General features: G+C 42.8%; 3 protein-coding genes across 3 annotated transcripts in view; 2 read left to right on the top strand and 1 right to left on the bottom strand.

The window, feature by feature from the left end:
- Positions 1 to 18,563, bottom strand: part of LOC125739602 (NACHT, LRR and PYD domains-containing protein 12-like) — a 926,911-nt gene that overhangs the window by 773,584 nt on the left and 134,764 nt on the right. The window contains exon 12 of the mRNA XM_049009876.1: positions 159 to 215. Coding sequence (XP_048865833.1) covers positions 159 to 215 — 57 coding nt within the window. The remainder of the gene's footprint in view (positions 1 to 158; positions 216 to 18,563) is intronic.
- LOC125739650 (E3 ubiquitin/ISG15 ligase TRIM25-like) overlaps positions 1 to 18,563 on the top strand; it is a 122,108-nt gene that overhangs the window by 7,718 nt on the left and 95,827 nt on the right. The window lies entirely within an intron of this gene.
- LOC125739612 (E3 ubiquitin/ISG15 ligase TRIM25-like) overlaps positions 1 to 18,563 on the top strand; it is a 110,651-nt gene that overhangs the window by 48,793 nt on the left and 43,295 nt on the right. The window lies entirely within an intron of this gene.

The raw sequence follows: 18,563 nt of genomic DNA, 5'->3' as shown, positions 1-18,563 counted from the left end.
ACACAAGTCTATAGCAGGACAGACACACATTCTGTACTCACTTAAGTTTTTCCAGTTTACAGCTGGGATCCTCCAGTAGAGCAGAGAGCAGCTTCACCCCTAAGTCTCCTGGGTGATTGTAGCTCAGGTCCAGCTCTCTCAGGTGTGAGGGGCTTGACCTCAGAGCTGAAGCCAGGGAAGAACAGCCTTCTTCTGTGACTCTACAGAATGACAGCCTGCAGAGAGACAGACAATATCTCTCCAATAAATAAAAACACCTCATCCCTATGAGTATTATTTGTAAGTAAATGTGATTACTTCAATAAAGCTTTCAGCAATTACACATTACAGTGTGGAATACGCAGTAATATTGACCTAAGTATCTCCAGTGTACAGTGTGAATCCCCCAGTCCAGCAGACAGCAGCTTCACCCCTGAATCCTGCAGGTCATTGTCACTCAGGTCCAACTGTCTCAGGTGTAAGGGGCTTGACCTCAGAGCTGAAGCCAGGGAAGAACAGCCTTCTTCTGTGACTCTACAGCCTGACAGCCTGCAGAGAGACAGACAATATCTCCATTAAATAAAAACACCTCACCACTATGAATATTACTTTTAAGTAAATGTGACGACTTCAATAAAGCTTTCAGCAATTACACATTACAGTGTGGAATACCCAGTAATATTGACCTCAGTATCTCCAGTGTACAGTGTGAATCCCCCAGTCCAGCAGAGAGCAGCTTCACCCCTGAATCCTGCAGCTCATTGTCACTCAGGTCCAGCTCTCTCAGCTGAGAGGAGTTTGATCTGAGAGCTGAAGCCAAAACCTCACAGCATGTCTCTGTGAGTCTACAGTTGTCCAGCCTGGAAAAGGAAAAGTGTTAAGATATAAATACATACACCACACACAGATATATCAAATAAAATATCAAAATAAACATTTTTAGTACAATAAGACATGCAGCATATAGCTGAAAAATCTGTTATTTTGCCGTTTCCTTGTCCTATAGTCAGGAACGTAAATAGTTTTTACTTGACACTCCCCAGCCGAGACAAACCTGCTGTTTAATGACCTTACAGGGTGAGTTACCCTGAGACTCTGTAATATATGCATAAGTATTTTTATGAAGCTCTGAGCAGCGCTGGGGCTCAGTGATCAGCACTACAGCCGACCCAGGGGTTCCAGGGTTTTGGGTTCAGTTCCTGCCTGGGATATGTGTAAGTGTACATGTTTATGTGGGATTTGAATGTGAAGAAGAGCTTAAGATATTTTAATTATATTTTATATGACTTTTCAATTGCTGACACCATGACTGAAATCCTTATTTTCTGTGTTGCTGTACCTGAGAACCTGTTAAATTTCCAAAACACTAATCAGACAATTATCAGTCCTGTCAGATAGGGATGAAATAGTGATGCTTTATTCATCCCACTGGTAAAATAGTGCTGTCGCCTCTCTGATCTTGCTCTCTCTGACACACACATACAGGTCAGAGTGCAGGGTTGACCAGCATCCAGCCCCCTGAAGCTGGGGGGTAAGGGCCTTGCTCAAGGGCCCAAAACCAGCATCACTCTGCTGGCCAGGTATTTAAACCAGTGACCTTCTGACCAAAGGCACAGAGTCCAAACCCACTGAACCACACACCACACTGAGAATGTTAAAAAATATACATATCCTGTAGTATCCAGAATTAAAAAGAATTTCTGGGTGTCTATATAAATACACTCTAATTGTTCTGATGAGATGAAAATGCAGTATCATGAATAACATCTGTACTTCTTTAGCAACAGACGTATGTAAGATCACTTACAGAGCTGTCCTAGATTTCTTGATCACAGGCAGCAGCCTCTGAAGACCTTCATCTGATCTGATGTATTTCTTCAGATCAAACACATCCAGCTCCTTATCTGACATCAGTAACACAAAGGCCAGAGCTGACCACTGTGCAGGTGAGAGGTCTGCTACTGAAAGGCTTCCTGAACTCAGGTATCTTTGTACTTCCTCTATTAGAGAATTGTCACCCAGTTCATTCAGACAGTGGAACAGGTTGATGGTCCTTTCTGCAGATAAATTCTCCTGAATTTTCTCCTTGATGTACTGGGCTGTTTCCTTAATGTTATGTGACCTGAGTCTTGTATCTCCCAGTAGTTTTTGTAACAGAATCTTACTGGAGTCTGTTGAGAGGCCAAGGAGGAAGCGGAGGTAGAGGTCCAAGTGTCCATTCTTGCTCTTTAATGCTTCATCCACTGCAGCCTTCAGCAGGTCAGCTGATGAGTTTGACAGAAACACATATAAAGCAGCGAGATACTCCTGGATGCTCAGATGCACAAAGCAGTACACCTTCTCCTGGTACAACCCATACTCCTCTTTAAAGACTTCTGTACACACTCCAGAGTAAACTGAAGCCTCTGTGACGTCAACACCATTCTCTGTCAGATCTTGCTCATAAAATATGAGATTGCCTTTCTCAAGGTTGTCAAAAGCCAGTTTACCAAGTTTCAAAAGGAATTCCTTGCTGTATTCCTTAAGCTTGGTTTCATAGGTTTTCATATACTTGTTATTTTTTAAACTCGTCTGGAAGATCAGGAAGTGTGTATACATTTCAGTCAGAGTCCTTGGAATTTCTCCCTTCTCAGTCTCATTAAAAAGCCTTTCAAGGACAGTGGCTGAAATCCAGCAGAACACAGGTATGTGGCACATGATGAAGAGGCTCCTTGATGATTTCACATATGTGATAATCCTGTTAGCCTGGCTCTGATCACTAAATCTCTTCCTGAAATAGTCCTCCTTCTGGGCATCACTGAACCCTCGTATCTCTGTCACCTGGTGGACACACTCAGGAGGTATCTGATTGGCTGCTGCTGGCCGGGAGGTTATCCAGAGGAGAGCGGATGGAAGCAGATTCCCCTTAATGAGGTTAGTCAACAGCACATCCAGTGAAGTTTTCTTTGTTACATCAAAGCAGCTCTCATTGTTCTGAAAATCTAGAGGAAGGCGACATTCATCCAGACCATCAAAGATCAACAAAACTTTGTATCTATACATGGCAGTGGATTCAAGCAATTTCAGTTCTGGGACAAAGTGGTGAAGTAGGTCAATCAGACTGTATTCATCCTTAATCAAGTTCAGGTCCCGGAAAGGAAGAGCAAAGATGAAGTGAACATCCTGGTTTGCTTTTCCTTCTGCCCAGTCAAGAATAACTTTCTGCACAGAGACTGTTTTTCCGATACCTGCGACCCCTTTTGTGAGTACAGTTCTGATAGGTGTCGCACGTCCATGTAAGGGTTTAAATATATCATTGCACTTGACTGTAATATCTTCTATTGCCCTTTTCTTGGATGCTGTTTCAATCTGTCTCACTTCATGTTCATCACTGACTCCTCCAGCTCCCCCTTCAGTTATGTAGAGTTCTGTGTAAATCTCTTTGAGAAGTGTAGGCTGTCCTTCCTTAGCTCTCCCTTCAAATACACACTCAAATTTCTTCTTCAGGTTACATTTGATTGTGCGCTGATACTGCGACAGAAGATGCCCTGAAATGAAATGAGAGCTTTTCAAAAAACATTTTTACTCATTTAAGTCAAATTAAATCAAATTAAATAAATGAACTGAAATGTAATACACATTTTTTCATAAATTCTTTTTCTGCAGTAAATCAAACACACACTGAATGAGGTACAGCTCTTACTCTTCTCCAGCATGTCAGCGAGATCATTTTGCTCCATGTTCCTCAGGATGTACAGTGTGATCTTCAGAGCTCCCTCTCTACCACAGGTCTTCTGCATCTGACCATCACTGTCCAGGTCATTGTCCTCCTCCAGCTGAGGCTCAGAGCATTCTGGGTCATTCTGATCCAGGTACCTTTTGAACTTCATCAGCTCATCCTTCAGAAACGTTTGAGCTTTTTTTTCCAGTAACTGAAATGAACAGTTACATTTTAATTATCGTCACTCCAGGCACCGTATCTTTTCATTTGTGAATTATGCTACATTCCATTTCAACCCAATTCCAATTCGGAGTTCCTAGTGTGAAATTTCAACTGGAACCCTGAAGTCAGAATTCCAACTCGTGAAGTTGGGGAAACCTACACAACTTTGACTGCAGAATTCGAAATGGCTACTTCGCATCAACAGAAGTTAAACCTGTAGTTTCACAGTGTTTATGTAATATTTGTTGCTCATTAAACTGGATGTACACACCGCTCCCTGTGGACGTGTTGCTATGGTGTTTTTATGTATAAAATATCAAGTAATGTATTTTCAACTGGTACTGCTAACAATGGCTAAGAATTAACCTGGCTTGAACAGGAGCCTGTTTCAGAAAGCGGGATTTCTTGCTTAGCCGAATAACTAATAAAGAACAATAAAATAACTTAAGCTTAACTTGGGTGTGACGTCATTCCTAGTTCAGACTTCAGATTTCCGAGGTAAATGGAACACAGCATTAGTTGGAAATATCTTCTCTTTGACAGGATGAACTACTAATTGTATAAGTACCGTAATCTGTACAAGATATATGTCAATTTAAAATATAAGAAAATGTACTTCAGTAATAAATGCACACCTTGAAGATGGATGACAAGTCTCCTTTATTCACTCTATTCACTCGGTCCCTGTGAATAAAACACAAATATCCAATTATTATATTGTTATTTAAACAGATGTAACTGCCATCCACATTTTCAGCTTATTTCATTAGGGTGGCTTCCTGACATCAGCGTGCTTATGACAGTAAAAGAGAAGCAGTGACACCTAGTGGCAGCAGAGAGAGACAGCAGGTAGCAGCCATGAGAGATGGTTTGGCATGTAGCTCCCAGTTACTCAATGACATTCACTGGTTACTTCTTGTAAACTGTTTAACATGATTTCAAACAGATCTCAGCTTAATTACCATAACTATCAGGGAGTGGAATTTTTTTTGGGAGGGACAAACCTGGCTTCTCCAATTTAGGGCCCCCCAGCTGATCTCGACTTTTTTATTTTTGCAAAAAAAAAAAAAACACATAGATCAAATGTTCACACCAAACCATTTATATACTAATTTTGAATTGGTTTAAGTTACAGTAAAATGTATAGCATTATAACAATATACAAATTTTGTATGATATTCCCCCCCCAGCAGCACTCCTGTTTCCCTTCTGCCTCCCAAAGCAGCTCGCTTAACCCCAAAGGGATTTACTCTGTCCCTTGTTTCCAGGGTTAACCCTGGAAACAAGGGACAGAGTAAATCCCTTTGGGGTTAAGCGACTGCCTAGACTGCCTGTAATACTCAGGGGCTTCCTGTCTCTTGCTGGGCTGCACCTCAGGTTCCCAGCAGGCCCAGGCTCTGGTGTGACCTCTGGCAGCTCCATAGGATCTTGTCCAGTGTGAGAGAGAAACTGACTAGAGGGATATTTTGTAATCAGCTTTGAAACTGTATCTTTGTGCAACTAATGCAAAAGTGCCTGAGTGTTATCCCTCTAATCAGTTTCTCTCTCACAAGTGTTGTCCCTGGTCCCAGGTTCATAGCTCCTTAGTTCTGTTTGTTAATTGTTAGTTAATTCCACCTGTGTGCTGTTTCCAGTGTCTGCTCTGATTGGTTGATTGTTTTGAGTCCTCACACCTGCCTTTTGTTAGTCCCCATGATCTGTGTATTTTAGTTCCTGCCTGTGGTCAGTTCCCTCAGTTGGTCATTGTGTCACCTCCGGTTGATCCTGTGCTTTGTTTCTGTGTGTATTGGATTCCTCTGTAGTTATTTTTCCCTTAGTTCAGCTCCCTGAGTTGCCCTGGGGGGTATTTTCCGTACGTCGCTTAAATCATCTGAGATCAGATACCTCATCTTAGACGACTTAATGCCGGTGAAACTATAAAATACGTGTGTGTTTAATTTTATGTATATGAAATGTAGGAAATCTTTAATATTTATAAAACATCCCTTTTGAAGCTAATAAGAAGGCAGATAAAACCTTTGCAAATTCTGAGTAATGAGAATATTAGTGTGATTTTTAAATTCTTTATAGAACTGTAATTTTATCATGTATAAATTACCTGCAATGGTATAAAATGCCTCTTTAATTGCCTGCAATCGACCTGAAGGAAATATTTCAGGCCCAAACAGACTTTGCAAATTGCCTGGCAAACTGTACTCTTTGATATATTTTCCGCATCGCCTACAGTGTACAAAAATATCTCATGGCAAAGCACACTGTCTGTGTGGCTGTGAAAGCCCGACTTCACCTAGTTGGACTTCTACTATACGGAGCTAATAAATCAGTAAGATATAATATTACATCTCGGCTGAAGTGGTATCTTTCGAAAAGAATATCATCCGGCAACAATAAAGCATTTTGCCGATCGTGCAAGACCCTCTCAATCTGAAATTCCCTTCTTATTATTTATGCACCGATTGGTTGGTCATCCATGAATGGCGAGGCCATGACTGAACGGATTTCAATGCACGGGCACTGATTATGTGTGTGAGCTAATCCTTGTTTGCGTAGAACAAACCAGGGGCCTGTACTCCGAAGCGGGGTTACTGGCTTATCAGGGTAACTTGTCGGATTTAAGGTAGTCTGGGCAAAATGTAAGTGAACGAATATGAAGTCCATTTAAACTGTGGTACCTTACATCCAACAAGTCAGTAACCCTGCTTCGTAGTATAGGCTACTGCTCCGAGCAGGTTTGAGGATTTGGATGTGCTGCTATGACAACACATCCAGCAAGGGTTTTGAAAAACCGACAGATCCAGGATCATGCCAAATCTTCAAGAATTACACCCCGTTAAACGAGTAATCCATGTACAGAAAATACCCCCCTGCTCTTTACTAGTGTTCCCCTGTGTTTTGTTGTTACGGCCTTTTTACCCCTCGTGGTTCCCTTATTGTCTGCTCTGTGTTATAAATAAACCCCTGTCATATTGGAGCCGCACTGTGGATCGTCATCCTTTCCTCACCTGCACTATCCCCCGATCCCATGATAACTAGCTAATTAGTAACAGGCTCTGTTCCATTAAACATGTTCAAACTGAAGCCTCAGTCTGATTAGAGCTAAACAGCCCATGAGAATCTATTTATTATCAAAGCAGAAACATCCATCCCAGAAGAAGACAATCTATTGTCCAGTCGTGCTTAATCAATATAGAGCAGTAGCTCTTTTCCAGCCGCATGCTGAGGATTGACATTTAAAATGCACTTTTCAATCTACCCTCTAATTCCTGCTCACAAGAAGTCAGTCTTTACAGTGATCCTCAGACTTTAACCTCAGACGTGATTTAAACAGAAGACAGACAAAACTTCTGTTTAAATTTTCAAAGACAATGGGATTTGCAAAAGGTACGGAGCCTGGGAGGAGACATGGGACTAAAAAAAAGAAACATTTGTGAGATCTCGCATCACATTAATAACTGTATTCTGTCTGTTTGAAATACAAAAGATGGAATTTTGGCCTATTTATCGACTAATAAGTATAAACGTAAACTATACAGACATGTCCAGTTAAGTATATTTAAGCATTAAACTTTGGAGGACAATGCACACCATGTAACTTTCATATATGTGTTCTTCTTATACACATTTATTTATTAATGTCCATTCACTGCCAGTGAGTGTAAGAAAGACAGCTAGACTATATTGACCATAAAGTCTACACAACACCACTGAAATATTCATTAAAAATTCGACCGTACATAAATCTGAAAAATGGGTGTTGTTCACTTTTGTAGAAAGATTTAGCAGCTGGAAAACTGAATAAAGTTAGTTTTATCGCGGTGCCTGAATTTACACCCGAACCCACTTTTGTCTACGTCTGCCTGATATTCTTGATTGATGATGGATACATGTATGGAAATGGAATTTCAGCACCGCGGTAAAGTCAGCTTTACAGTATATGCAGTTTTCCGGCTGTAATATCTTTCAATGTGTTTTTATATGTATATATTTCTATGCTTGTTTGCTCACAAATATTGACATTTGTCTTGCTTAAAGTCACTGGCAGTGAATTAGTATGAATAATTAAATATGAAAACTCATAATATGAAAGTTACATGGTGTGCATTGTCCCCCAAAGTTTAATGCTTAAATACACTTAACTGGACATGTCTGTATCGTTTATTTATTATTTATTATTTATCAGTCAATAAATAGGCCAAAATTCCATCTTTTGTATTTCAAACAAACACAGCACAGTTATTAATGTTTTGTTAGATCTCGCAAATATTTTTCTTTTTCCCCTCCCATGTCCCTCCCGGGCTCCGTAGAAAAGTTTAAAAAAAAAATGGAAGTTGAAATTATTTTTTCTTGTAGCTTGTATGTACCTGTATGTCATTTAACTGAGAGTCTGGGTGTTTTAAACAATGTTTAAATGTATATTTACCTTTGATCTGTAGGAAAACGTCCCTCTCTGAAGAAGATTGGGTGGTTCATTGACTGGTCACTCTTCATGGAAACACAGCTGGGTGCAGGTGAGTCTGCTCTCTCCATCAGGACACTGTGGACAGTGAGAGGAAAGATCCTCATTATATAAATATAATTCATATGTGGACAGGCTCACATTAAACCTTCAGCTGTTTAACCTTCTGCTCTGACTTAATGTACTTTGTTATGCTGTGAAGGTCTTGATGCAAACATACTTGTTTACATTTAGCTTTAATGTGAAATAAAGTGTCTCACCTAAAATGAAGATCCCATTATGAAAGGTTTAGTATCATTGTTACAATCTCCGTTACTAGGCTTGTCTGTTGTTGCTTGATATAAATTTAGCCTTAAATGGGATCCCCACAATAAATTTCACCAAGTTACCAATAACCAATACCAGACCGACTACTGTACTGAATACAAATAACATGTTCTGATAAGTTCTGAAGGAGGGGGGGGGGGGGGGGTGTGCGAAGACCGAAAATATAAACTTTATTTTAGTATATTAAGAAAATCACCTCGCGCCATACAGGTGTGGAAAATAGGAGAATCAGCGCTAGGTGGCAGCAGAGGACCGCGTCCGTGGAGTACAATTAAATGTAAATTCTTGAAGGAAATTAAATTTCATAAACTTAATAAATGATAAACATAAATCATCTACCCCACGGACCGGGATCATTTAAGTCTCTAGGAAATGAATTAAGTTAAGACAAATAGAGTAATCTTTCGAAAATGCAGGAACGTTTATTTTTTTATGACCGTGTGTAAAGCAGTACAAACACACAGGTTCTGTCTTACCTCTCAGTTCTCTTTGTTTTACACTCCACAGGGGGGGTCATTTCAGAAGCAGCTCCCCCCATTTTTGTGCCGATCTAGACCAGATGACTGATGCTGGGGCCTCTATGAACACGAAGGGTAAATAGTAACATACATGCATAATATCTAGTAGCTATTTCTTAATGTAATAGGTGTGGTCGCTATATATAGTTGTGTATATATGTGTGTTTTTATGTAAGATAAGCTATATAATACACTCCCAAATACAGCCTTTTTTTAAAAGATGTATCTGTTGATTAAAATCTTACCTCGAAATACAGACTCTTATCCGCGTTTCTTGACAAAATGGAGAGTCCAGCATTAAAATACTTTCACTTTCATTTACAAACAGGAATGCATATCAAACGCGGAAGCGGTCTAAGCAGAAATGGACACGGACTCAGTGACACGACGTAGGATTTTTGGGGATATTATCCATGTCACTTAATAACAAGTAACAATGACAGAAAGGGGACAAGCTCCCGCCGCCACCTGATTCTGTTTATAATAGTATTGATAACTATATACATTTATGTGTCAGTTATCTTTCCACAAAACGTCCGATTGCATATCTATGCACAAGGTCGCATTAGCTTAAACTACAGGTGAAAAATCCTGATCAGAGCAAAACACGACAGACAGAAGAGGCTGTAGTGTCCTAAGAGTACCTAGTGTATACAGAGGGACTGCAGTGCCAGCAGTATAATGGTACAGTGTATAGTCTATGTAACTTATAATACCCACAATGCACCACGAGTACCTAGCGTAAACAAAGCGAGTGCAGTGCCAGCTGTATAATGGTACAGTGTATGGTCTATGTAACTTATGATACCCACAATGCACCACGAGTACCTAGCGTAAACAAAGCGAGTGCAGTGCCAGCTGTATAATGGTACAGTGTATGGTCTATCTAACTTATAATACCCATAATGCACCACGAGTAGCTAGCGTAAACAAAGCAAGTGCAGTGCCAGCTGTATAATGGTAGTTTATGGTCTAGCTAACTTATAATACCCATAATGCACCACGAGTACCTAGCATAAACAAAGCGAATGGTACAGTATATTGTCTAACTTACAGTGTTCAGCAAGTTACTTCAAAACTGTAATGCGTTATTTATTTCTTGTTACTGTCATTTCAAAGTAATTCGTTACATTACAATATTACTGTATTTAAAATGTAAGGCACTACACTACTATTGCATTACTTTCAAGTTACTCTCACCAAAATAACTGGAAATATGGATTTGGAAATCTAAATGTAGCTCATGACGCTCAATTAGCTAATTTCACAGGCAGTGGAAGGTGATGTGGTATCTAACTTTGCTAGGCCTGTGGTTGAAAACAATAGATTATAACAGCCACAGTGATGGTTCCTCGCGCAATACAAGGAACAATCATCGCAAGAACAGACAAAAGGTAAAAGTTTGTCAAATTGTGACAGAAATACTGTAACTTTAGTCCTATTCATATTAACATTAATTGAACTGTATTGTATTGTAATGTCTAAAGATATGACAAGATACACGCCTTTTAAATCAGAGCTAGACAATGCCCATTAGCTATAATAGGCTCCCCAGTCACATTTCGAAAAACGAAATTAGAAATAACAAAGTCAAAGTGCTTTTAATGATAATGAAGTACTTAAGCCTATTGGCCCTCGAAGGACATACCGCTCAATCACCTTATTCTGACTTACAACCGGAAAAAAAACTCAGCTATACAGGACAAAAATGTTAACAGACTGTCAATAACAAATATACAAACAAAGGCAGCATACGGTCAAACAAGGCCGTTAAAATTGACTTATATAGTGTGTGTGTGTTTAAGGACGGTGGGCAGCTAACCTATTTCACCATCTACTTGACTGAAATATCTGTTAAAGTGCATCAGGCGAAGGCGCTGAAAGCGCCCATCACTAAGAGGGTTATGGGGTGAGCACAAGACTGCCAAGACTAAAGAGTCTTTCTACTGGTGCTCTGGATGGTGTTGGTGCATTGTAACGGAGTGCGATATTTTTAATTCCTGGAAACAGATGAAGACTTTCCATCACAGGGGCAGAATTCAAGTGAGATGTTACCTCTGTTTCCACTGACGTGGGTGCATCAGCCGAGACATTCACCTGTTTATCAAAGGAGAAAAAGTCCTCCTCGCTTGGAGCGACAGCAGCAGGTTGAGGGGAGATCTGGCATCCGGGCTGCAGGTTCCTCTGTGGTTAGGGTGCGGCGCTCCGTTTTAAGGAGGAGAGTGATGTGGTCGCTTATGGATTCCTCTTTTATCCAGCGCAGCTTCAACTTGGGCAGTGAGACAGAAGCCAGTAGTGCAGCCTTGGAACCAATTATTGCAGCTAATCGAGCTTTGATTGCTCCCACAATAATCCCAGTGGTCACTGGTGATAGACCATTTTTCATCGCTAAGGTTTTGGCCATAAGAACCCCTACTGTTGGTTGAAGCGTGCCATAAAAACAAGTCTCCTCTCCCAGTAGGATGTCCAGTGCAACTGTGAAAGGCTTCATAATGGCACAGTATTCCTTAAGGAACTGGTCTTCCCTGTCATCCATACATTTAATCTGAAACTGTGTGCAGAGATTATTAATGTCTGAGGTATTTCTGTGACTCTTGCATAGGCATCATAAAGATGAGTTCCACCGTGTCACTGTGGGGACAATCAACTTTTTATCACTGACCTCTTCTACGCACTCAGCTGCAACTGTGGAGCGGCTGGACTTTGTCCACAGCGCAGATCATTTGGCTGCAGCACTACGGTAAACCGCTCTTGATTCTGGATTGGTTGCAAGCCATTTATCAATCTCATTGTTTGCAACTAGATTCAGTGTAGGGGCTGCACACCTCTGGTGGGGAGGCAGTAGACAAAGCCCAACCTGGGGATCTTCATCATCAACACTGTGAAGGTCTGTAAAGTGCACTTCCCCTTCGCCACTCTCCTCCTCCTCCTCCTCTTCGGACTCAACATGCTGATACTCCTGAAATGCCTTCACAAAGTTGCTACTGTTATCGGTCACACATGCCATGACTTTGTCATGAGTAAGGCCATATTCTGAGAAAATGTCCTCAATCTCTGTAGCAATTTTGTCATAAGTATGGTGACCCCTGAATCGTCTACAGGCTATTGCTGCCTTCCTCTGTTTCAAACTTTTATTGTCGATCCAGTGCACTGTGACCCCAAGGTAGCTTCTGTTCTTTACACTCCAAAGATCAGCGGTGGTGGACACGAGGTTCTGTACTTCAATGGTCTTTTTGAGTTCCCTTGTCATGACTGTGTACGTCTTATCCGAGTCCTTTTAAAGGGTTTTTCTGCTTGGAAGTACATGCTGAAAATATACAGTAAGAAAATAGCCAGATATGAAATTCAAGGGCCTAACATATAAACACTACACATTAGCTAAAGGGCCTAACAATGTAACCAGCTATTTCTGTAAGGGCTGGCTGTGCTGAACATGAACAATGAACATTGGGGAGCACAAGGCTACCTGTCCCATGAGAACATTTACATTGAAAATCAATGTGTGTCAAAAACTTTCAATACATATGTAGAGACCTTGGTCTCTATTAAGGGAAAGCTAATGAATTTATACAATATAGGCTACTTTCTAGGTGTGATTAAACATGCATGTCTCACCTTCCTCTTAGTCATGGATAGTAGGCACCTACAAAGTAGCCTGTATTGTATACGTTCATTAGCTTTCCCTTAAAAGAGACAAGGTCTCTACAGTACATACATATGGAAAATTGTTCATGTTCAGTATGACCAGCCCTTATAAAAATGCTCCACATTATATTTCAAATTTATGAAACACATATAGATTTAAAAAAAGAAAACCCCATATGGGGAAGAAACAGGTAGTGAATCCCACATTTTTTATATTAACCTTCAAATTCAAGTTCAGCAGCGCTACGCATCATAGGTCTATGGTTTTTTGTGTTTAACAGAAGTTTTTTGTAGACTACGTTTCATCTTAATACATATTGATGTGATTCACAATGACGTTATGTATCTGTTCTGATGGTTAGAACTATGTAAACTAGTATTAATAGCAGTAGTCCAGTAAAAATTGACCGGTTGAGGCAACGGTAGCCTTGCTTACCTTGTCATCATTGCTGCTAGTCGCGACAGGGATCTTGCTGACAAGTTTTCGAAAAGCTGGCGATTCCACTGTTGAAAGCGGCAGCATATCTTCAACAACATACTCCGCTACAAATCTCCTAACCTCTTGAGGCTAAAGTAGCATCTCAGAGCAGGAGAACGTTAATTTTGGCTGCTTTGTGGTTTTATCGCCACTGTGATCCTCCGCTTGCTTCCTTTTTGCTAACTTCACGTTACTATGGCACCTCTGTAAATGTTTAAGATAAGATAAGAGCCTTTATCAGTCCCACGGGTGGGAAATTTGCATTATACAGCAGCAAAGTGGACAGTGCAGCAGAAATATGCAGAATGCAGAAAAAAAAATACAGTAAATAATAGAAATAACAGAAAGCAATAACAGTAGTATCAAACAATAGAAAATAAGAAATATCCATCCATCCATCCATCCATCCATTTTCCAAACCGCTTATCCTATTGGGTCGCGGGGGTTCCGGAGCCTATCCCGGAAGCAATGGGCACGAGGCAGGGAACAACCCAGGATGGGGGGCCAGCCCATCGCAGGGCACACTCACACACCATTCACTCACACATGTGCACCTACGGGCAATTTAGGAAGTCCAATTAGCCTCAGCATTTTTTTGGACTGTGGGGGGAAACCGGAGTACCCGGAGGAAACCTCACGACGACATGGGGAGAACATGCAAACTCCACACACATGTGACCCAGGCGCAGACTCGAACCCGGGTCCCAGAGGTGTGAGGCAACAGTGCTAACCACTATGCCACCCCAAAATAAGAAATATAAATAAAATAAAATACAATATATACAATACAATACATGGTATTGGTATGTGCTTATTGTTTGTTGTGAAGTCTGATGGCAGATGGAAGAAAAGACCTGCGGTATCTCTGTCACACACCTTGGATGCAGCAGTCTGTCACTGATGGAGCTACTCAGTACTGATAGTGTGTCCTGTAAGGGGTGGGAGATATCCTCCAACAGGGAATGTAGCTTAGCCAATGTTCTCCTGTCGCTCACCACCTCCACTGAGTCAAGGGGACCTCCCAAGACAGAGCTGGCTTTTTTGATCAGCCTGTTCAGTAGAGATGCTGCTGCCCCAGCAGACCACACCATAGAAGACGACTGACGCCACCACAGAATCATAAAAGGTCTTCAGGAGTGGCCCTTGCACTCCAAAGGACCTCAGTCTGCATAGCAGATACACCCTGCTCTGACCTTTACTGTAAATAGCATTAGTATTGTGGGTCCAGTCCAGTTTGTTGTTCAGATGAACACCCAGATACTTGTAGGAGTCAACAATCTGAATGTCCATCCCCTGGATGTTGATTGGTGTGGATGGAGGACGTTTGTGCCTACGAAAATCCACTAGCAGTTCTTTGGTCTTTCCAGCATTAATATGGAGGTTGTTCAGTTGGTACCATTCAACAAAGTCTTGGGTCATTTCTCTGTACTCCTCGTCATCCTCATTAGCAATGAGGCCAACAATTGCGGAGTCATCAGAGAATTTTTGCAGAAAACAGTTGGTCGAGTTGTGTGAGAAGTCCGCAGTGTTTATGGTGAAGAGAAACGGGGCCAGGACTGTTCCTTGTAGGGCCCCTGTACTGCACACGACACACAGTCCTGTATCTTCACATATTGCGGTCGATTCGTTAGATAGTCCAGAATCCAGGAGGTGAGGTGGGGGCCCACTCCTGTGTACAGTAACTTGTCCCTCAGTCTTGTGGGAATGATGGTGTTGAAGGCACTGGAGAAATCAAAAAACATGATTCTCACAGTGGTCCCAGGTGAGAGAGGGATCTGTGTAGGAGATAAATAACAGCAAATTTAAATAATAATAGTTTAGTTAAATTACTGGTGCTATTTCGGGAAGTGTACAGCTCTGTATGTTTAGCACACAAAATGCATTTGATGACGATGTTCCTCATATCCTTATGTAATGAGGTGGAGCTGGATGGTGCGATCTGGTTGGGGCATGGTAATTTCATTAACCTGGCTGCAACAATTAAGCAATCAGCACGCGTATATAGGACCCGGTTGTGGTTGCGTGTGTGTGACTGATTTGTAAGCGTGACGTGACTCTCCGTGCGCTCGTATCTCCTTTTCCGGAAGTTGTGGCTATATCCAACGCTGCAGGTAGGGCATCAGTGGACGGGGTCGTTTGCTTGCCGTATGGGTGGTTGTAATGTGCTTTTGGTATCTTTCTTACAGTTGCAAGGGCTTAGTAAATCTAGCAGCTTGCGGTTGCTTCCGCTTTTAAGGCTTTCCAACTTTTACCGCGTGTAACCTGCCAGGTATGTCTCGTCTCTTTTTACCAACGTTTGGGTAGTAGGGGCATACCTAATACTGTGTTTGTATTTGTAGTGGATTGCGACTTGGAGTGTCCCGGACCGACGTGAGCCAGACCATCAACGGGATACTAAGTCACTACAAGTGCTGCTGTTTTGCCCGGATGTTTTATGTTTTGTTTTATGTTTTAATTGGTTTTAGGTATTAATGTGTTTTAGTTATTGATTTGATGTAAATTGGGGGGTGTCGTTGGGAGGGTTTGGTGCTGGGCGGTGAGGATCCGTGTCGGGCGATACCGCGCTGCGTGGTCGCGTTGCGTTCTTTTAGCCCACCCCTTGGGTGGATGTATGTGCGGCATGTGCTGCGGGATCCCTTAGAGTGTTGTCTGACTGTACGCCTCCCATTCCCCTCCCGATAACAGCTGCCTGGTTTGGGTTTTCTCTTTTGTTGTGTGATTGGAGTGTTTTTACACATGATTTGTATTATTTGTGCTGTGATTTTGATTTCTTTGTGTTTTTATTTTGAAGTGTGAATCACGGCAGCTTAATAAAGGGAGTGTTTATGGTCTTTGCGTCTCCCCTATGGTGATCACGAATCTGTGTCCTTTTATATTGGAGTGGGTTTTGAACTCCGGTATTCTAATTCTCTGGGTGAAATTCCCAGAGTGGCGTAGTCGGCTTGTCCATTTCCGTATTCCCTCGCTACTTCCTCCCTCAGTAACGCCACAGATTTGGCGTAGTCGGCAGGATCTTCACCAGCATATGGTGGAGCCGTGATTTCCTGATCACTCCCTTGGAAGGATAGGTGAATTTTTATCTTTTGTTTTATGATTTGGTTTTGAATGTGTATGTAACCGAGAGGCAAAACAGCAGCATTTGTGTCCGTTGAGCCGGTATTTTACGTAAATTTGCTGAGTCTCGTAGTCCACCTACTTTATTGTCATGGATGATGAAGTGCAACAGCTCCGGGATTTGGTGGGGCAGCTCCAGGCTGATATTGATTGTTTGCGCCAGGAGCGAGCAGAGGCTCCAGATCCCTCCGTCACCCAATCCGCCCCTGCACCTCCACCTGTTTCAGCCGAGCACCGTGTTTTTACTGACCGGTTTGCTTTTATCTCTAGGGACCGGAAGTGTCCCATGTTTGGGGGCAGGTCTGGGGTGAGCTTCGAGGAATGGGAGGACGAGGTGCAAGCGTGTATGCGGGCTCGGCAATTGTCAACTGCTGACCAAGCATTTTTTCTGTTTGACCACTTAGAGGCGGGAGCCAAGGAGGAGATTAAACATCGCTCCGCAGTTGAACGGGGTGACCCGGAAAGGATACTGGCAATATTGCGTGAGCTGTATGGTTGTTCTTATTCTCATGTATTGTTGCAGGAAGCTTTCTTTTCGAGGAAGCAACAGGATGGGGAGGGTCTGCTTGAGTTTTCATTGGCCCTAATGAGTTTGATGGGTAAGATTCAACAGGCTGCGCCACATGCGGTACCTAATGCCGAGGTAATGTTAAGAGACCAATTTATGGAGCATGTTGCTGATTGTGCACTCCGTAGAGAGTTGAAACGACTGGTTCGGTGTCAACCCTCCATGAGGTTGTTAGATGTACGGAGGGAGGCTCTTAGATGGGAACGTGAGGGTACCCCCTTTGGTGGGCGCGGTCGCAGTTTGTCCATTCCCGCTGCCTATGGTATCTCCTATGGGTTGCAAGGTCAGTCATACTCCGCCCCTAGGGTGGTAGCCTCAAATAGTGAGTTTCTAGAATTAAAGGACCTTCTGACACAGCAACAAGAGCAGATTAATTTGCTCACTCGGTCTGTATCACTTTTGCAGGCCTCTAAGCAAGTTCGCCACCCTTCTCACGGCCCTGTCATTTGTCGCCGGTGTCAGCAACCTGGTCACTTTGCACGGAATTGTGAGGGACCAAGGGTTTCTGGTCCTAGGGACCCACCCTCTTCCGGCTCGGTGTCAAGCCTTGCCCAGTCTGGTCAGCAGCCGGGAAACGAGTACCCGCCGCGTTGTCGAGCCACAGCGCGGAGGGGGTTTCTACTGGCTCTGTAGTGGAGAATGTGGGGATGGTGTCTCAGTTAATGTCATCTTGTCCGCACATCAGCGTTACTATGGGTGGGGTGGAGGTATCCTGCTTGGTGGATACTGGATCGATGGTGTCCACGATTACGGAAAGCTGTTTTAGGAGCCATTTTGAACCATGGGGGCCTGATCGATTGAAGCTGTGTCAGTGGCTGCAGCTTCGGGCTGCCAATGGCCTGGCCATTCCGTATGTTGGGTATCTGGAAATGGATGTGACCCTTTGTGGTAGGGAGATACCAGGTTGTGGTGTATTAGTGGTCAAGGACCCACCAGGGGGTGTAGTTCCCCAAGCACCTGGTGTTTTAGGGATGAACATCATTAGTAAGTGTTATCGCGACCTGTTTGGTCAGCATGGGCCGCTTTGGGTTGAACATCCGCCTGTGGTGCAGGCCCCGAGGTCAGTCCGGCAGGCTTTGCAGCAGTGTCATCAGGTTGATGCGATCCCTACTGAGTCCTGTAGGACTGTGCGTGTAAGGGGAGGCAGGGCATCTCGTGTCCCTGGGGGTGTCCTTGCATTTGTTCCGACTACCTGTTCTGGTCACATTGCGCACGGCTCTGTCTTGTTTGAGCCGCATGCGGCTGGGTTGCCCGGAGGGCTTTTGGCCCCTTCAGCTTTGGTTCAAGTGGATCGGGGAACTGCTTATATTCCAGTGGTTAACGTGGGTACGGAGGCAGTGGTGTTATATCCCCGTACCATTCTGGGGAGGCTGAGTGATGTTCTTATAACCAGTTTACCTACTGGAGTTGCTGAAGTGAGGGCAGTGGCTGGTTCGGTTACCGATCAAGTTGCCCAGGCTTCCATTGAAACCCGGATCCAGGAACTTGATTTGTCAGCATTGCCTAGTTCAGAGCAGGATCAGGTAAGGGCCGTCTTGCTGAAGTTTAGCTCGGTG

The sequence above is a fragment of the Brienomyrus brachyistius genome, chromosome 4, assembly GCF_023856365.1.
Source record: "Brienomyrus brachyistius isolate T26 chromosome 4, BBRACH_0.4, whole genome shotgun sequence".
In the NCBI taxonomy this organism is placed as follows: domain Eukaryota; kingdom Metazoa; phylum Chordata; class Actinopteri; order Osteoglossiformes; family Mormyridae; genus Brienomyrus; species Brienomyrus brachyistius.
The sequence above is the reverse complement of the archived record's forward strand: the minus strand, read 5'-3'. Positions and strand labels throughout refer to the sequence as shown.